At 28.6% G+C, this 18,631-nt stretch overlaps 1 protein-coding gene across 1 annotated transcript in view; it reads left to right on the forward strand.

The window, feature by feature from the left end:
* Window positions 1-1,782: 1,782 nt before the first annotated feature.
* Window positions 1,783-18,631, forward strand: part of Zip48C (Zinc/iron regulated transporter-related protein 48C) — a 40,801-nt gene continuing 23,952 nt past the window's right edge. The window contains exons 1-3 of the mRNA XM_067273146.1: window positions 1,783-2,009; window positions 11,343-11,381; window positions 13,108-13,275. Coding sequence (XP_067129247.1) covers window positions 1,902-2,009; window positions 11,343-11,381; window positions 13,108-13,275 — 315 coding nt within the window. The 5' untranslated portion in view covers window positions 1,783-1,901. The remainder of the gene's footprint in view (window positions 2,010-11,342; window positions 11,382-13,107; window positions 13,276-18,631) is intronic.

An 18,631-nucleotide genomic window follows, 5' to 3' on the forward strand; every position in this document is an offset into this window, starting at 1 on the left:
GTTAAATTTTACAATTGGGACCCTTCTTTTCCCATTAAAAGCTCATATTTTATAATTATAGATTCCTCCATCACGATACTATCGATAGTGCGGGCGCTGCCATCTTTCTTTCTTTCGCCGTCGTTCCTAAATGCCTACAAACAGCAGCGCACTCCCGTAGTAGCGGAGACGCAGAGCGACCGCTATTAAAGAACGCACCCATGGAACAGTCACCAATTATGCCGGAAAGTCCGTTGTTCGCAGCCAGTCCGTTGCTCGAGTCACGTAACGGCCAAACAGAAAGTCCGTTGTTTGCAGCGTCTGTTATTCGAGGCGTCCGTTATACGAGGCACCACTGTATTTTCTTTTTTTCGTTACAAAGTCGTTGTCTTCCTTCTCGGAAACCTTTGCTCTTCTTCCCCGCAGACTGTTCTGGAAAAAATTCGAATTAAACGCACGTATACGCTACCTTTTTTTCGAAAAAGAGCGAACCCATGAACAAGAAAAATATTTTCGTGAGCTCGGTGCTTATAGAATTTATTTCAAACAAAAAAAAAAAAAAAAATTAAGAAACAATTTTACTGCGAAAATAAGCTTTTCCCATATATGACGTACACCTTATCATGACGTGTTATTGCATTTGAAACGTTAATGCGTCAAATTAATTTTATCTATCGTATCGCTGTTTATATTATCAATAATCACCTGAAAGTTTTTGATTCGATTCTATCTTTCCTCTTGACACCATTTCAATTCACATTTAACAAAAATTACGTACAGTACTATCAAACATCCTTTATTACAATACGCGTATATAATACAATATCTTACAACGTATCTATGTTGATTATAATTTTCACTGAATTATTGTATTAATTACGAATTATTGTATTAATTACTTAAACAACAATTATGTCAGATGTGATATTTTTTAACTCTTTCTTCTCTGTGAGCATTAGGAAATTTTTTCTCTAAGGAAATCATGGATTCGACCAGATCCACATTGGGGTGAGCAGGTGGTAAAAGTAAGACATATCCGAAACGGAACAACCCCGAAAAATTTCTAGGGTTTTTTCAGACATACAGGGAACTGACCAATCCCAAAAATTTCTGAAGTTTTTTGATTCACCTGGTTCGATTTCGAGTTCTCTATAGCAGTAGGCTGACAACTTAACCGCTCGGCTATTCGGCCGTGGATCGGATACAATAGCGAGGTTGAGACTGAAGTTTTAAACGCGAAAACGTGTACGTTCGGACGTTCAGTGCCGCTTTCCTGTAAACCTAGAAGTTTGACAATGACCTTTGGAATGTCGAGCGTGATTCCACTAACTTTCCAAACACCATTGTCAAACTTTTAGGCTTACAGGAATGCGGCACTGAACGTCCGACGTACACGTTTTCGCGTTTAAAACTTCGGCTTCAACCTCGCTAATAATATAACAAATTTGCGAATTAAACAATAAATTATTTGTAAATGTTCTTAATAACAATTTTAATTCACCAATTTGTGTCGTTTTATTTTAACTTCATACATATTAAGAAAAAAGTAATAAATAGTAGTAAAGAAAGTAATAACATTTTTTTTTAAACATTGCAAATCACCAAGAGAAATGAACTGCGTAAATGACGTCGATGATTACAAATTAGAGATAACCACATTTCCACATTTTGAAATAAATTATTTATCCTTCTTTTTCCCGAGATAATAATTTTATCTTTTCATATTGCGAAAATGCATATAAAACAAAAAGAAATAATAAAAATAAAATTCGGTAAATAAAGAAACGACTGTAGCGCCTCTACCGGCGATAACACCAAGTCTTTTTTAGCAGAAGTAATTCGTTGGATGGGTTATGGTGGTAATCGTTTGCAGCTCACTTCGACGATAAATTGAAAATTACGACTAATAACGACAAATAGTGATGTTAAGAGGATATTCTCCAGTGTATCAAGCATTTCTCGGCACTCTTTTCACATGGGGACTGACAGCTGCTGGAGCCTCTTTAGTTTTCTTCTTTAATTCCAAACAAGTAAGATGCACTTTTTTATGTTTTTATATGTAATTAGCAGATAAATGCTATCTCCTAAACACAGAACTGTTTCAAAATGTTTTTATTAAAGTCACGAGTAACAGGAAATAGCATTATCCTGTTTCTCTTCCATAAATCTTCAATTCTCTGCCTTACATAATTACACAATTTCAAGTAACACAACTATTTACCAATTACCCTAAGAGTAACTTATACTTTCCTTGACTATTCAATCTGCCGGATAGGTATGGCTACACCTCTGAATGAGACTGTCAAGAGGAAGCAAAAAAATCAAAGGAACCGTACCTCTGTGTGATCCTTGGCAGGGTACGGACTCCTGAAATTGACTCACGCTGGGTTGTGTGCTGTCAGGAGTCACTCTGTTAAGACTGTTGCCTATAACTATTTAGTCACGCAACTATGCCTGTGGTGTACTTGATGTTTTGTAGTTTTAGAGGAGTGTGGGGCTCATCCCCACGTGGATGCGAGGTGTTTGCTATCCCGTGTGTCAAAGTAAACGACGGAGTATCGGTCAAGGCTTGCCGTCTCTCGCCTTCATCGACGTGGAGTTTGGAAAATAGGCAGTAGTACTGGTACGTGATAAAAACTGAATTTTGGAGACAAATATCTTGTCGAGGGTAGCATGTATGGGTATGGTTCCTTTGACTTCTTTGTGTCTACAATTCTGAAGGGTGGAAAACTGAGCAATAGACTCTTTTTGCTGTTGCTTTTTCTGTTCTTGCTTCACTCATTTTTTAGATCTTTTTTCTTGTTCTTTTTTCATCCTTCACAGGCTAAGCTATATTGGGTTAACATTTCTATTTTTGCCAATTCTCCTTTCTCTGTTGGTTTCTCTCTCCCTTCATGGTTTATATATATATAGTTTAGGCCAGGGTTGTCCAACCTTTTTTCCTAATGGGCCAAATTAGAAATTTAGGTATATTTAGCATGCCACAAAGGTACTTTATATAAATGTATGCTTTTAAAAAGTTCAAAATGTGATTATCAAATTTTAATAACAAATATATATTATTACAAAAACTACTGTATTATTAACAGTAAAAAAAGAATTATTTACACAAAATAAAAGTAAATTCAATGCGATTTTTGACATTGCATTTCTTTTATAATGTTGTCACAATCTGCTTTTATGGTCTTAGTCTTAATTCTAGGAATGTTAGTTAAATGGGAATCACTCAACCTATTTCATTCAGCAGTTTTGATATTTCAATGCAAGAAAAGAATTGTTCACAACAGTATATACAGTACTATCCCACATGCATAACAGTTCTCTAGAAAAAAAAAACAGTTTTCTAACACCAGTTAGGTCATTATGACATGAAAGTGTATACAGTGATAATGTGAATAAGTTTTACGACATACTTTACCAAAATAAATGAAAATATACCTAAAAGAATTTAGAGTACAGTGGGCCACATGTTGCCAGTGGGCTGCGGGTTGGACATCCCTGGTTTAGGCATATACATGATTCAAAAGTTTACAGAAAATACATTCTTAATATACAAAGCAAGATTTTCAAAATCTGTAGTGGCACTTTTAGTTATTATCTGGGCTTTATCAGATATGAAAATTAAATATGTCACTCAATTGTTTTACTTGTTTGTATGGAGTAAATCTTTAATGAACATTAATCTAAATATATAATCAAAAACATTAATTTTAGAGAAAAACTTTATTTAAAAAGACTAATTAAAACATCAATAATCCGGCAATAAAATTTAAACAAATAATTTTGAGTCACTTAACAACTTGCCTTTGGATTCAAATATATAATAGATCTTATTTGTGGACATTCTGTCGGATTTAAAAATATGCGTTAACTCGCAATTAATCAAAGTTCATAAGAAGATAAATATATCTCAAAATTAAAAGTAAATACAAATAATAGATATGGGAATGTATTATAGTAATATGGTAGCATATGTAGTATGATAGCATATGCCAAACTGTTAGTGTTTCAAATCTGCATACCACACTGGGATAATGATACAATAAGACACTCCAACCATTAACTGGTGCAAAGTATGGGTAAACAAAAAATTAAACGTTTTCATAACTCCTTCTTGGTTCTTCCTCAGGCTTTCTTAATTCGAAATAAGCTGGATCTTCCAAAATCATTCTAGAATATAAAATCGAATCATAAGATGGAAAGTTCGCATAAAGGAAATTTTTGCGCATGCGTTCCCGCATCATCTTTAAATACAATCAAACGCTAAATATCACTGTCAAGTAATGATCAAGTATCGAGTAAGTACGATTGGTTTAGCAAATTGCTCCGCCGATTTAACATATTGAACGTTTTCACTTTCTACATTTTGTAGTGTAAATTAACTTTGCTAAGTGAATAAAAATTGCTTTTTGGTTTCTCATTAAATTTTGCTATTCACTGTCAGTGTGAACTAACCTTTAGAATGACTCTTCATTCTTCCGAGTGACTGGAGTTTCAACAGAAAATAACTGATGTCATGTACTGTACCACTACATGAAAAGTTAATAAAGAAAAAAAGAAAAAATACAAACAAAACTTGATCAATTTACAATACAAATGGCTATACTGCATTAATTTGTTTTGTGCTGTACTTTTGTTACAATATACAATATTTTTTTCATTTTCCATGAAAAACATAAACGGGGGTTTGACTATATAGGTTTGAGCCTGGATATGAGTTTTTAAGTGACTCAAAAAGTTTTTTAAATTTTATTGCTGAATAAATTAAAAGTGGTTATTGTTATTGTACTGATTATTGAAAAATTTGATATAATTGCAATATTCTGTATTAATGTAACTTGAGGAAAACTTACAAAATGCTGAAAATATTAATTAGTTTAAAAAATTTCTACATTTATCTTCTGTCTCTGAATTTGATTTGTCATTAAATAAATAAATATTTCCTATAAATATTAGCATCAAAATAATATCCTAACTAAACACGATTTCTCAAACAATTAATATTAACGTAACGATATATTTAGCTGCCATTATACAACTACAAATGATCTGAATTATATCTTTAGCTAAATGCTAGTGCAAATTGATATGAATAGTAATTATGCAAATGAAGTAGATAAATTTGATGAAATATATGAGAATGCGCATGATCGAATAATAGGTTGACTGTGTACAAACTAAACTTATAACATTGATTTTCATTGCTACATGATGATAAATTTTTGTAATAAAGCATTTCCTCATTGAAGAAAATAATTTTCATAGATCGCTGCATTAAAATACCAGTATGAATTTTTATAGTTTTTACACAATTTTTTTAAGGTTTTTATCCGGTGCTTAGTGCAGCATGTTGTTATTCTTTTAAACTGAAAATAAAATTGTTTTATGCTTTGTAAATTACTTATCAATAAAATGAGGGAAAATTGTTGACTTGTAATTAAAAGTAAGTGTAAACACATCTCTGCTCGAGCGTAAAATAGGTTATAAAACAATACGGTACAGTTAAGTAATGGTTTGATACTTTATTTCTTAGAAATTGCGTGTTACATACTGATTTTTTTAAAACTTAGTCTTGTACAACTTAGAGAAACATGACAGGAAACTGCAGATTGGCTGAGAAATTTCTAGAAGATAATTTGTTCTAACCAGTTTTTAAATAGAATTTTTTCTTTACAAATTTACATCATCATGTACCAAGAATGTAAGTTACAAATGTGATTGTTGATACCCAAATTAGAATTTTCATGAATATGACATGAGGTACATCAAGAAAACTTCAATATATTTAACCGCTTTTTTTTTTAATGCACAAACAAATGCTTTAACTTTTAGATTAATTGCCTGCTTTAATAGGCTGAGAGATACTTTTCATCGAAATATTCATTATGAACCTCAAGTCCGGAAACAAACCTCGCAACACATAGCATGAGATTTCGGCTTCATATTAGAAGGTGGAATATAGAATGATATACATTGAAGTACAGCAAAAAAATTTTTTGGAAGAGTTGTATCATCCCAACATACCAATCAGTCATTAACATTATTTTACCTATTTATCTTTTGCATATAAAAAAAATTTATTTGAACTTGATATTTTTAATCTTCAGAGGGATCGTGACACATTTAGAAGATTAAAGCTGTATATATTTATACAAACAATGGAGATGAAGTTTCCTTGAATACTTTCCAACTTTATCTCTGCTGTTTATGAGAAATAAATGTATGTAGATAGACAAATTTTTTAATAATTTATCCAAATTGTACACACAAAAAACTTTGTTGTAATTACATGTACATAGAAAGATATAGAAGAATAAGTTGTGTTAGCAATAAATAGTACAGTATATGTGGTAAATAATTGTTAAAGTAAATACTTTAACAATTATTTATTGCATATACTGTGATATTCTGCAAAGTTTCTGAAATTAACTTCATAAATTTTTTGATTATTAATATCATAAATTGTCTACTTAAATTCTAAAAATATTTTTCTACCTGAGAAAAATTCACTTATCATAAAGATTGATTAGATTTTTAACAGTTCTATATGCAATATTTGGATGAGTTGTTTGGGATGATGACTATCAATATTTATATATTAGTTGGTATTCTGTTGGAATCATTATCAAGTTTAGATTTTATATGGTTGGCTGTTTCATTTTTATATATTTTTACCCTCAGCATTGGCTTGATTTACATTTTAATGCATAATTCACAGCACAATCATGAGTAATTTAGCAACACAACTAGATTTTATGTGTAAATAGCTTTATTTTAATGTGAACATATACTGGAATGACATTCTTTAGCAAATAATTTAAGAGAAAATTGTGGTTCTGTAACTAATGTTTAATGGAATCATTATATATAGTTTATAGCTTGTAAAATAATTACACAAAATTCAATTATACAACAAATAATACTATTTATTGTCATTTTATATGTATAATTTCAATAGAAAGAGTCTATTTTTTAATACAATGAGTGTAAATTTGAAGATGTAAACTATTGAATTCTCATAGTCACAAGTCATTCTTTCTTGACCTCTTGTTAAAAGGACTAGATTTGCATTTATTTGCTATCTAATTTGGGTTTTCTCTGACAAAGAGATTGATTTGCACTTTTAGATAACGTTAAATCTTTTTAGAAGTGTGATAGAGATATTCCTTAATTTGTTAATATTACTTACTTTTTCTCAGTGTATAGTTTAATTAATTTTGAGAGATTTTGGCCAACTAATTGTAACTAATAAAGATACATGAGGATCTGATTCTATGACTGAGGAACAGAATGGACGAAACAGGATTGAATATTGACGGCAGCATGATTTGTGTAGGTCAGGTTTATCCAGGTTCTTTCCGATAGGTAATCTCTGGGAGTAACATCTACATTGGCATTAAACTTTTGGGTCTTTTGACACTTCTTTAGGAGTATTATCGTGTAAAATAGCATCTTAGAAGAAAACTGGTTAATTAAGCTCATTAAATGCACTTAATAGAGAGGTTGCGGCCAAAGTTTTCAACACAAAAATGTGAACGTCGGACGTTCAGTGCTGTTTTCCTGTAAACCTAGAAGTTTGACAATGGTGTTTGAAACATCGAGCCTGATTCCACTGATGTTCCAAATGCCATTGTCAAACTTCTAGGCTTACAGAAGGCGGAACTGAACATCCGACATTCACGTTTTTGTGTTGAAAACTTCAACCACAACCTCTCTATTAACTTATAGATTTCTGACAAATTCAAATAGAGATAGCTTATTCAGGAAAATATTATCAATAATATCTGTTTAAATAACAGTGCTTTTTAGTCATTAGATAAAACATATATTTTAGCATCATTATTGAGACAGAAGATAATTTTAACATAACTAAAACTTTAAATTTAGAAATGGAATTATAAAAACCCAAAGTATACATTACATTTAATGACTTCATTGATTTCTAGAAGAGCTTAGTGAAATAGAACGTTCTATTTTCACGAGCTCAGCATTGTAAATAGAGATTACATTCCCAAAAGATAGTTTTAACTGTTTTTTCAAGAACCGTACTTAAACATTGCATTTTATATGGTTGCAATAGAAAATTTATAGTGTTTCTAAAGGTAGAGATTATAAGGTGTGATTGGTAAGAAGAGGTCTGTTACATTCAAAATGGGAAAGGGACATTTTATCAAATCTAATTAATTAAATTCCCAAGATTAGAAGTCCAAGATTCTAATTTGTTAGAAGATCCAGAAGTATTCCTAAAGAGTTATGACTTTTGCTCTGTCGTTAAATTATAGAAATTTAGCCAAACCAGTGCAAAGTAAACTTATAAATCAAGAAATTTTTCTTGGTTTATAAGTTCATAAATCTTTTGCATTACATTAAAATGTTTTGTGTCTTTCTAAATGTTCTTAAACTTTTGGGTTCTTTGGCACTTCTTTAGGAGTATTACTTGTAAAATAGCATCTTAGAAGAAAAATCCAAAATGTTCGAGTCTTCTAAGATGTTATTTTTACAAGAGGTCCCTTTAAGAGAGGTCAAAGACCCAAAATAGCAGGAGAAAAGTTTAGAAAAGTGTTAATAAGAATTTCCTTTCTAATTTAAGATATATCTTTAAAATCAAAGATTTCATTATGGACTAGAAAGTAATTAATTTATGACTTATAAATGGCTTGGAAGGAATCCAGTGATGTTCTGGCCCTTAAAAGAATTGTCTTAAATTTTCAAAGATGCAGGTTTTACTGGTTTAAAAATTATTAATCGTTGATTTACCTAAAAATTATTATTGGAGCTTATCTTGTTGGACAAACTTCAGTTATATTTATCTTATATTTTATCACCTACGACATCGTTTTTTCCTATCGCTGTTTACTCAGATGCCCTTTCCGAGCAAGGTATTAATCATTCACTAAATAGTTAAATAGATTAAAGAAGAGAGGAACCAAATTGTAATTAGAATTGCTGTTTTATAGATAAATTTTTAAAATCAAATCTAATAGAATTGATGCAATACTTTCTAAAAATTATCAAGTAAGTATGACTGTGTTACTTTTAATTACTTATTTATGATGCAACTAACTTGATTTTACATTTGAATAATTTGAGGTTGCTTGCTTTTGATTATAAACATTTATTTAATAGTGCATTAATAATTATTTTGTATATATAGTATCACAAAGTGTGTCAAAAATCCTTCTAGTTGGAGAATATTTCAATTTAACACTGGAGTGTTTGATAATATCTTTGTGTTTTTGATCTGAATTACTGATTCAGATTTCTTTAGATATATTTTGGGGTTTTTCTAAATTGAAATCATTTTAAATTAGGTAAAAAGCATAAATAATTGTCTTGTGTATTGTTTAATAATGTAAACTAAGCTCAAATTTTATTGAATTTTGAAAGTAATAATAGAAAATAAATTCAAAATTAAACAAGTGAATGATTTATGCAATGCGCGAGACTACAAAAGTAAGTAATGCGAGCTTTAATTATTTGATATTTAAAAACAATCCCTTGTTTTTTGGTGCCTAATACATTGACTTTGTTTATATAGTTAATGTTGCTTGTAATAAAAAAAATTTATACAGGGTGATCATAATTAAAGAGCAGGTGTTTAGAGCCCTGTGTTGAAAGGATTATTGGGCAAATCTCAACTGAATTTGGTATTGTTCCGGGTATGTGGTTTCTGTTTTCGAGAAAAAATTTTATTTTGGAATTCAGCTACTAGGGAAAAATCTGGTTCTGACATCCTCTTAATTGCAAAAGTTGCATCTCCTCAGAACACAAATTATTTTCTTAAGATTCCGAATAGTCGGGACCTCTTTGTAATCTTTTTAAAAAGTGTCGAGCCGGTATTGCCGTTCTGTCGATAGAAAAGTTCAAACAAGTAGCGTGGACTCGAACAAAGCAAGCACCAAGACTGTTGCCTGTCAAAGAATTGAAAAGAATGTTTTGTGATTTGTTTTATACTTGAAATTCATTAGAAAATGTAACTGGGGGATAGCAGCACAAAATTTTGCCCTAGTGGCTGAATTTTAAAGTAAAATTTTTTGCCAAAGGTTGAAACTGCATACTCAGGACGGTACGTATACTAAATTTGGCTGATATTTTTCCAATATTTCTTTTTACAGAGTTCTGAACACCACCTCTTTAGTTATGATCACTTAATATTTTTACAGCTAAATTCTATAATTAAACATTGTATATGCTGCACTTACTTTACATTGCATTAACTAAATGATGAACATTTAAACTACAGATAAACAGACAAGGAAAGTAAACCAAACAACTGCCTGATTTGGAAAAATGCAACTTGCCTTTTCCTCAAAAATTAAATTAAAATGAAATATTAAAAAATTCTAAAAAATTGGGGTATGAAACCAGAACAGCTGCGAGATATGCACTCATAGGCAGGAATGTAACTGCTACGCCACCGACTGTCACGAGAATGTTTGCGCTAGAGGATATGAATTTAATAGCTTAAAATTGGTTCCTTTTATCCTCAAAACCACTTAGAATCAAGGATTTTCAACTGTTAGAATATTAAAAATTTGAATAAACTGAAATTTAATAGTTATATAATATTTTATTGTTATATGAATGGAGTTATATTCACATTAATAATTAAATTTAGAAATTTCAACGAGTCGTAAATGCTTTTATAACAATTTTACTTACGGTCTGTGTCGTAAGAACTTTTTAATAAGATTCTCACGAGACAACTTTGCTGTTTTTTCAGCTAAATTTCAAAATAAATATGTATCTGGCTTAGAAATTGCACGGAACATCGGCAACGTTTTGTTACTCGATTTGGTGTTGCTTCCGAGCTGATTAGATTAATGAATAATACATAATTTGAGAGGTTGTTAATTAATGAGAGTACATTTGAAATTAAATTGAATCGTTGTTGTTTTAGCCGTGTTTTGGAATTGTCGTTCGGTACTCTTATTTCTTTTAAAAATATTTTATTACTTTCAAGGAAAATTCAAGTATAAATCTCCAAAATAAACTTTTTATATGAAACTATAAACATAAGATCAATATAAAGATTAACGGAAAAACATTTTCAGAGAAGTCATAAATTTAATTATATATAAAATTACATTCGGTAGATTTATTACTTTCGGCAGCTGATTTTTGTAATAAATTTTGTTTCATAATAAATTAAATATGTGCCTAAGTTTGTAAAATTTTGAAGTTTTTGTGGAGAATTATTTAAACATTTTATTGGCAGCTAAATTTAGAATAAAACAATTATTTTTTAATTGTAATTAAATATAAGTATTATGTAATATTTAATCATAAAAAATTTGTTTTCATGCTGTTAATTTTATTAATTTTAAAGACCTTTAATTGACTTTTACTTTTTTTTTCTTTAGCAAAGAATTCTGGATTGCAGCCTCGGTTTTGCTGCAGGGGTAAGTCTTTAATAAAATTGCGTCAATGTTTTATCTTATCTTTATCTTAACTACTTGATACAATATTAGTATTAAAAATAGTTTGGTAAACTTGTCAGCTGATATATAATTACATACAAATGTTTATTTTAAGTTTAGGAAGCTGATAACACTGTTTGAGTTTTATAAAACCCGAATTATAACCTATACTCTAGGATATGTTTTTAACAAATAGACAATATCTATTACAATTACATTGCCAGAAAAATAAATGAATTTGGAATGATTGGTTACATTAAATTCATTATAAATTTGAAGGTAACCAATTTCAGATATTACAATTGATAATTTGAAAACAATAACAGATTCTGTGTCACAGTAAGAACAATGAAGCTGGGGAAAAGGATTGTGCAACAAAGGAAGTATTGAGAAATATTTTCGACAATTTGAAGTCTGAGCCATGCTTGCTAAACAGCTTTTAAAAAGTTTTGTATATATAATAAACTTATAAATTAATTTTATTGATTAAAAAAGCAAAGAGCTGACTTTCTCTTCAGCCTGAAATCATTTAATTTTGATCTTCCTCAGTCTTTACCTAACGTTTGGTAATACTTTAATGTCTGACGTATTTTGAAACCGTGCCGGTAGTTTTTGTTGATTCATAAACTACATAAGGTTTAGATACATGGACACTTGGCAGTGTTTATCAAAAAAGTTTATTTCGGTCGGTATGTACACCTGTGTCTGTGTAAGTTTCGGGCTGCATAGACCCCTCTTCAGCTGACTAAAAAACATAATACACAGAAATCAGTCTTAAGATAAAATAAAATATTATAAAATATATACATAAAACATTTTTACATGTGCAAGAGCTTATTTACGACTATGCTAACATACCATAAGACTTCAGATCTTTAAGGATTTTCCTTGGAAATTTATGCAGTTTACATTATCACATAACTGCGATCTCTGCAGGTTCTTGCGAAAGGTCTGGTAAGGTTAAAACCGACATAAATTAGTGAAAGTTAATTCTATATTATTCCGCGTAAGTCCGTACTGTTAAACAGTCGATACATACCTCTACGGACATTATATGTAAACATTCTTCCTTGACCTCTATCTTACAAGAGGTAAAAAATATTTTGAACAAATCAGTAAGGTTTTGCGAACTTTATATTCGAATGTTTTAGAGGCGTTCCTTTTGACATTTATCTTGTGGAGATTGGCTAAAACAAGTAATGTTCGTTAACTTACACAAATACAGGTGTGCGTATCGACTGAAATAAACTTTTTTGATAAACATTGCCAAGTGTCCGTGTATCTAAACCTTACGGAGTTTATGAATCAACTTTAATGTCTCTCAAATACTTTAACATCTGCAACAATTCTATACTGAATAAATGACTCAAGGTCTTTTGAAGTCTTAGATTGTACCAAACCAACTTAATCTTTCAGTTATCTGTATGAAAAGAAGTTTCAAAGATTCAAATTTGCAGGCCAGTTAATTCCCTTCCATGCTGTTTTCAATTATGCAAAAATTATTGACATTAAGGAAAAGCATGTCAAACATCTTATAATATAAATGGCTGAGTAAAATTTATATATATTGTTATTTAGTTGTAATAACACATTAAACTTGTTAAGTAGGTTTTGAGCTAACTCGTGTCACTTACTGTTATATAATGGAGTATAGAATGTGAATGAATTATATATTTATTAATCAAATGTTTGTTTATTGACAAAATAGGTAATGATTGCTGCATCTTACTGGTCTCTGTTGGAACCTGCCATAGAGATTGCAGAGAAGAGTGGAGATTACGGAGCTCATGGCGAGTGGGCTTTCGTACCTGTGGCGGTAGGTTTTCTGTTCGGAGCGTTCTTTGTCTATGCGGCCGATGTCTGCCTGACTCATCTAGTAAGTATAATTTTCTGTCTTACTAATTAGAAATTTTCAATAGATTGTTACATTTCTTGTTTTCCAAATGCAGTTGCAATCAGAATATTTTTAAAAAGCATAAAATTATTCTTACTTAATACATAATGCAAATACAATCATTCTACTCACTCAGAAACTGCTTTTAATGAAGTGTATATACATATATATACACATAAATGCTGAATTAAAAGGTTTTTCAGTGAGTATTATATAAAAGTGCAGTTAAGAAAGGAGTAAATAACAATCCATTGTAAAATACTGATGCAACTGTTGCATGTTCTTTTGTTTATTTTATACTATCTGATAAATTCTTATAGAATTTTTATTCATTATAATACCAAATAGAAGTAAAGGTATAACCATAAAATTTAAACTAAATTGTTGTTGATGGTGACATAATAGAAGGTATAATGAAAACAGAATGCAGTAAAACCTCAATTTAATGGATTTATTCATGCAAGGAGTGAAAGTCCATTATATAATAAAGTAGGTTATCCAAATGTGCATGTTAAAAAATTGACAAATTAGTTAATCTGTTTTTATTTATGTTGATATTTTTGTATATATGAGAAGTTTAATTTCACAGAAATTTTTTCTATGTGTATTATTTCTTATTTACTTACCATAATTTCTGAGACCATAATAAACAAGTATATGATGTAAATCGAAATAAACAAACAATTTTTGGAAAATAAAATTTAATTGTATTTAACTACATACATATTGAACAACATAAAAGAAGACCAAGTTTAAGTATTTTTTTTTAATATTTTGCTAATTTCTACTAAATGAAAATGTGTTTGAAGCATAACATATATTAGTGTCTAAGCATACATATTCTAGTGCAATATTTTCCATACAGTAATACCAGAATAACTTTTAAAAATATTAAAATAAATTGTTGAAAGTAATTATATTTTGATGGCTGTCTATCTATAGAAAAGCATCCACTATTGAAAATTATTAACCATTAAAAACAAATGTATGCAGGCTACAATTCACTGACTTCAAACATATTATTAATGTTAAACTATGCTCATTTGATCTTAAAAATTGTTAATTTATTAATTTGTGCTGTCACAATAAACGAAGCTCTAACTCCTTTAGATGTTAATGAGCCAAATTTGGATAGAATTAATATCATAGAATTGGGTTTTTCTTTATTGATTTAACTAGAAACATTTATACTCTAAATTATACCGAAGTGTTATACTGTTATTTGTTGCTTAAATTGTGAACAGTATAATAATTTATATTCTGTAATTACAAATCAGTCTCATTGATCTGAACTCGCACTAATCTAAAATTTGCTTATTCTGAACCAATTTTATTTCTCTACTAAATGTTCAAATGAAAAAAATTAATTATAAAGCCTTTGTTTTTAAAAATGAAATTAATACCTACTAAATATTTAGCATAAATAGCGAGATTGCAGCTGATGTTTTCAACGCGAAAACGTGTACGTCGGACATTCGGCGCTGCCATTCCGTAAGTCTAGAAGTTTGACAATGGCATTTGGAATGTCAGTGGAATCATGCTCAATGTTCCAAATGCCATTGTCAAACTTCTAGGCTTACAGAATGGCAGCACCGAATGTCACCGCAACCTTGCTAATATATATACCAAATACAGTATAAAAAAAATTTATTTCAATATGTATATTTCTTGACTTTACACACAAACCCTGCTAATCCAAACAAGATTAGTGATAGTTCACTGTGTTTAAATAAAACAAACTATATTTTGAAATCTGCATATTTTTAATAAATATGCAGATATGTGAAAAAAATCCTTTAAAAAACTCAACATGAAATTATTTTTTAAGTTTCAGTAGTGAAAATTAATAAATAAGTTTGAATATTGTTCAGATTCTATGAATTCAAATTAAATTAAGGTTTAAGAACATAACTCGGTTCCAATTTTAGGAAATTCATAAATTATAATAAATGTTATTATATTCGAATCAATTTTAATTCATTATAAATTTGTTTAAAATTATTATATTCTTAAAAACTTTAAAAACTTTTTTGAGGTATACTTATTTAATTAGAATCTTATCTACACCAATTTTAACAGACTTTATTCTTCTTTATTTCTATTGCAATCATGCATTTCAGACCAGAAAACGTGACTAGTCCCTCTTCAGACTAAAAAAAAAAAATTTACTATTATAATCATATGAATTTAGATAATTTTGTACTATTTTAACTCCAATTTTATTTTTTAATATAATTTGTTCCATTTTTCTCAGACCTAAAACTAATTAAACATAATTTACTCCACAATCAGTTGAAAATTTTTTGGTAAAATTATGAATTTAAGTTGTTTCCTCAGTTTACCATACCCTTGACAATATACATTAGGCTTGTCAAGGGTATGGTATCCTCATACTCATATTTAATTTAATAAGGTTATTATTTTTAATTATACATACATGTTTTTTGAATCTTCTTTTAAACATGTTATTTTTTTAGGTATATTTTTAAATTTTATTTTAATCTGTTAAATGATTATAGTGCATTTTTTGGATTTTGACATGTAGGCCTATATGATAATTTACAAATCGCACTACTTTTTTTTTTCTATATTTCCGTTTTTCTAAATGTTTTACTTTGTCCTGTTTTGGGGCTAATTTTATATTACAAGTTTTAAATTTATTTTGTAAATTTTCAAATACTCCCTTCATATACAGGATACTAATATAATATATTTTCTTTTTTTACATTATATCTATATTTTATATGTTTATCATACCATTTATTTAATAACAGTTAGAGATAATTAATTCTAAGTCCGATGATTCTGCTCCGTAGTTTTCTAATTTCAATTATAAATGTATTCCTTTTTATATATTCTGTGCAATATGAGTGATATATTATAGTCTTTTTACATTAGTTTTCAAATTTTTTTAAATGTAATTTTTTTCTATATTTGTTTTTATTGTAATATATAAACAATTTATAACATAATTATTTTCTAATTCAAATTTTAAATTACTATTATAATTATTAGCTGTATTTACAATTTTTATATGATCTGTTATTTATGAGTAGGGTATTAGATATATTATATCTATGTACAGTACAGTGCCTTGCATACAAAATAATTTCTTCTTGATTCTTAATATTTTTATGTATTTATATCATTGATATATCTGTTAATTTTGGCCCTATGACCATTCCCATGCTTATTCTTTTCGTTCGAGTGTAATATTTTCCATCTACTTGAAAAAAAATTATTTTTGCATGAATATTCCCTCAGTTCTATGATATAAGGTGAAAGGTTATTCTTCAACGATGCTTCCTATATTATTGACCAGGTTATCGAAGGGTACACGGATATTACGTCAAGACTCGTCGTTCTATATTCCTGTTTCATTTCAATTTTGTTCATCTGTCGACGAGTTTGCATTTTTTATGCTAAATTATGAATGATTAATAATTATTAGTTTTTCTTTTAAAAAATTTCTAAATTATACAATGCTGAATATATAAAATCTACAAGTTTTAATCTTATATTCAATATTGGTGTTCTAACTTTGTTTAAAATAAGTTACTGTTTGTTTTTGTGTACAGTCCACCAATTCACCTTTGTGCAATTTATTAATTTTCTTCTCAAGATACTACTACTTCATATTTTCTGTTTGATTACTTTTTACATCTTAAAATTCACTCTTCAATATTATTTTTAATTTGTTGTTCTTTTTCCAGTCCTCTGTCACCTAAACAATTTTTGTTGTTTTGTCCACTTTAATAATAATCATTCTATTAAAGTTTTTAATTTGCTTATATTGTTTCTTACCTCTACTAGTAGAAACTAATGCTTCCCTATTATGATCCATTTATTTATATTTTTTAATTTTGTTAATTACTTCTTGTCTTATCTTTACTTCCATCTGTAAATTCAAATTGTTTATTGCACATTTTAATCTGTATTGTATTTTATTTATTTATTTAACAGATAGTTATTTAACACAAATCACAGATTTGTGTTAAATAAATATCCGAAAAATGATTGTCATCCTCTAGTTTTGTGCGCTCTTCTCTTTGATGTAAAAAGTCCTTAAATGAAGTAAGGTTCTTGTAAATGTTTTTTCTGCAATACGATAATAAAGTTGTCTTTTGAGTAAAATCTGTCCTGTTAAATTTGGTGTACATAAAGTTCCGTTAGATTGAGTATACCTTAAAAGAATTTTTAAATAAATAAATTTGTTTGTTTAATCATTGTGTCCATTAGCAACAAAACAATCTTTAAATATTTGTATATTTTTGCAATATCTGATAACTCGATTGTTATGATATAAAAACGAAATGTAAACCAGATTATTTTCTAGTTTGTTTTTGTAATTAGATCAATAGATTGAAACTTCAGTTTTGAAATTTGCTTACCTAAAATTATAAACATGCTTATTCTTTATTTTGATTAATTTGATAAGAAGATAATAAGACATTTAACTCTTTTTTTTTTACAATACAAAAATCTTTTTCTTCTATTGGTTGGTTTTTTTTTTTTTTTTTTTTTTTGTAGTAATTTTTCTGTTGTTAGTTTTTGAACTTTTAAACAAAATTAACAAGTGGTTAACTCAGTTTGAAGAATATTTATAATTGTAACCATATGAAAAGTATACACTCAAACCTGTTTTTGTGCGGTCTATTTTTGTGCGATTTTTTTTTATTTGTGTGATTTGTTTTGTGTGATTTTTTTTGTGTGCGGTATATGAATTTCAATCAAATTGGTATACTGCACAAAAATAATTGCACAAAACACATTGCACGTGTAAAAAATCGCCCAAAAAAGACCGCACAAAAACAGGTTTGAGTGTATTATTATTATTATGCTGCTTATTAAATTTCTTTTTATATGATACTTTAGTTTCCAATTACTGTAGAATTTAGATAATTTAAGGTTTGACATAAATTGTTTGTTTAGATTGATATCAGATAATCTAACTATCATTACAAGGCATTAACTAAACAATTTAAAACAAATAATTAAGTAATTTGACACAGCATTACTTTTAAATTTTTTAATAACCTGAAAATTTGTTTTAATAAACATTTTAAAATGTTATATATATATATTTATATTTATTTATATTTTTACAGGATATTTAATGAAAAAGTAAATATTTCTTAATAACTTATATATGTAGATGACATTGGTTGTGTAAGAAGAAAGAATTTAGATTATCATTTATTGATTTTAATCACAAATAACATTTACGAATAATCACAGAAAATTTTTCATTCGAATAAAGATTAATTTAAGCATGGTTGACATTTATAAAATAGGAGATCAACCAAAAAATTTGTATTGATTGTATGTTTACCGTAAA

The sequence above is a fragment of the Centruroides vittatus genome, unplaced genomic scaffold, assembly GCF_030686945.1.
Source record: "Centruroides vittatus isolate TY-2023 unplaced genomic scaffold, ASM3068694v2 contig_461, whole genome shotgun sequence".
Classification (NCBI taxonomy): domain Eukaryota; kingdom Metazoa; phylum Arthropoda; class Arachnida; order Scorpiones; family Buthidae; genus Centruroides; species Centruroides vittatus.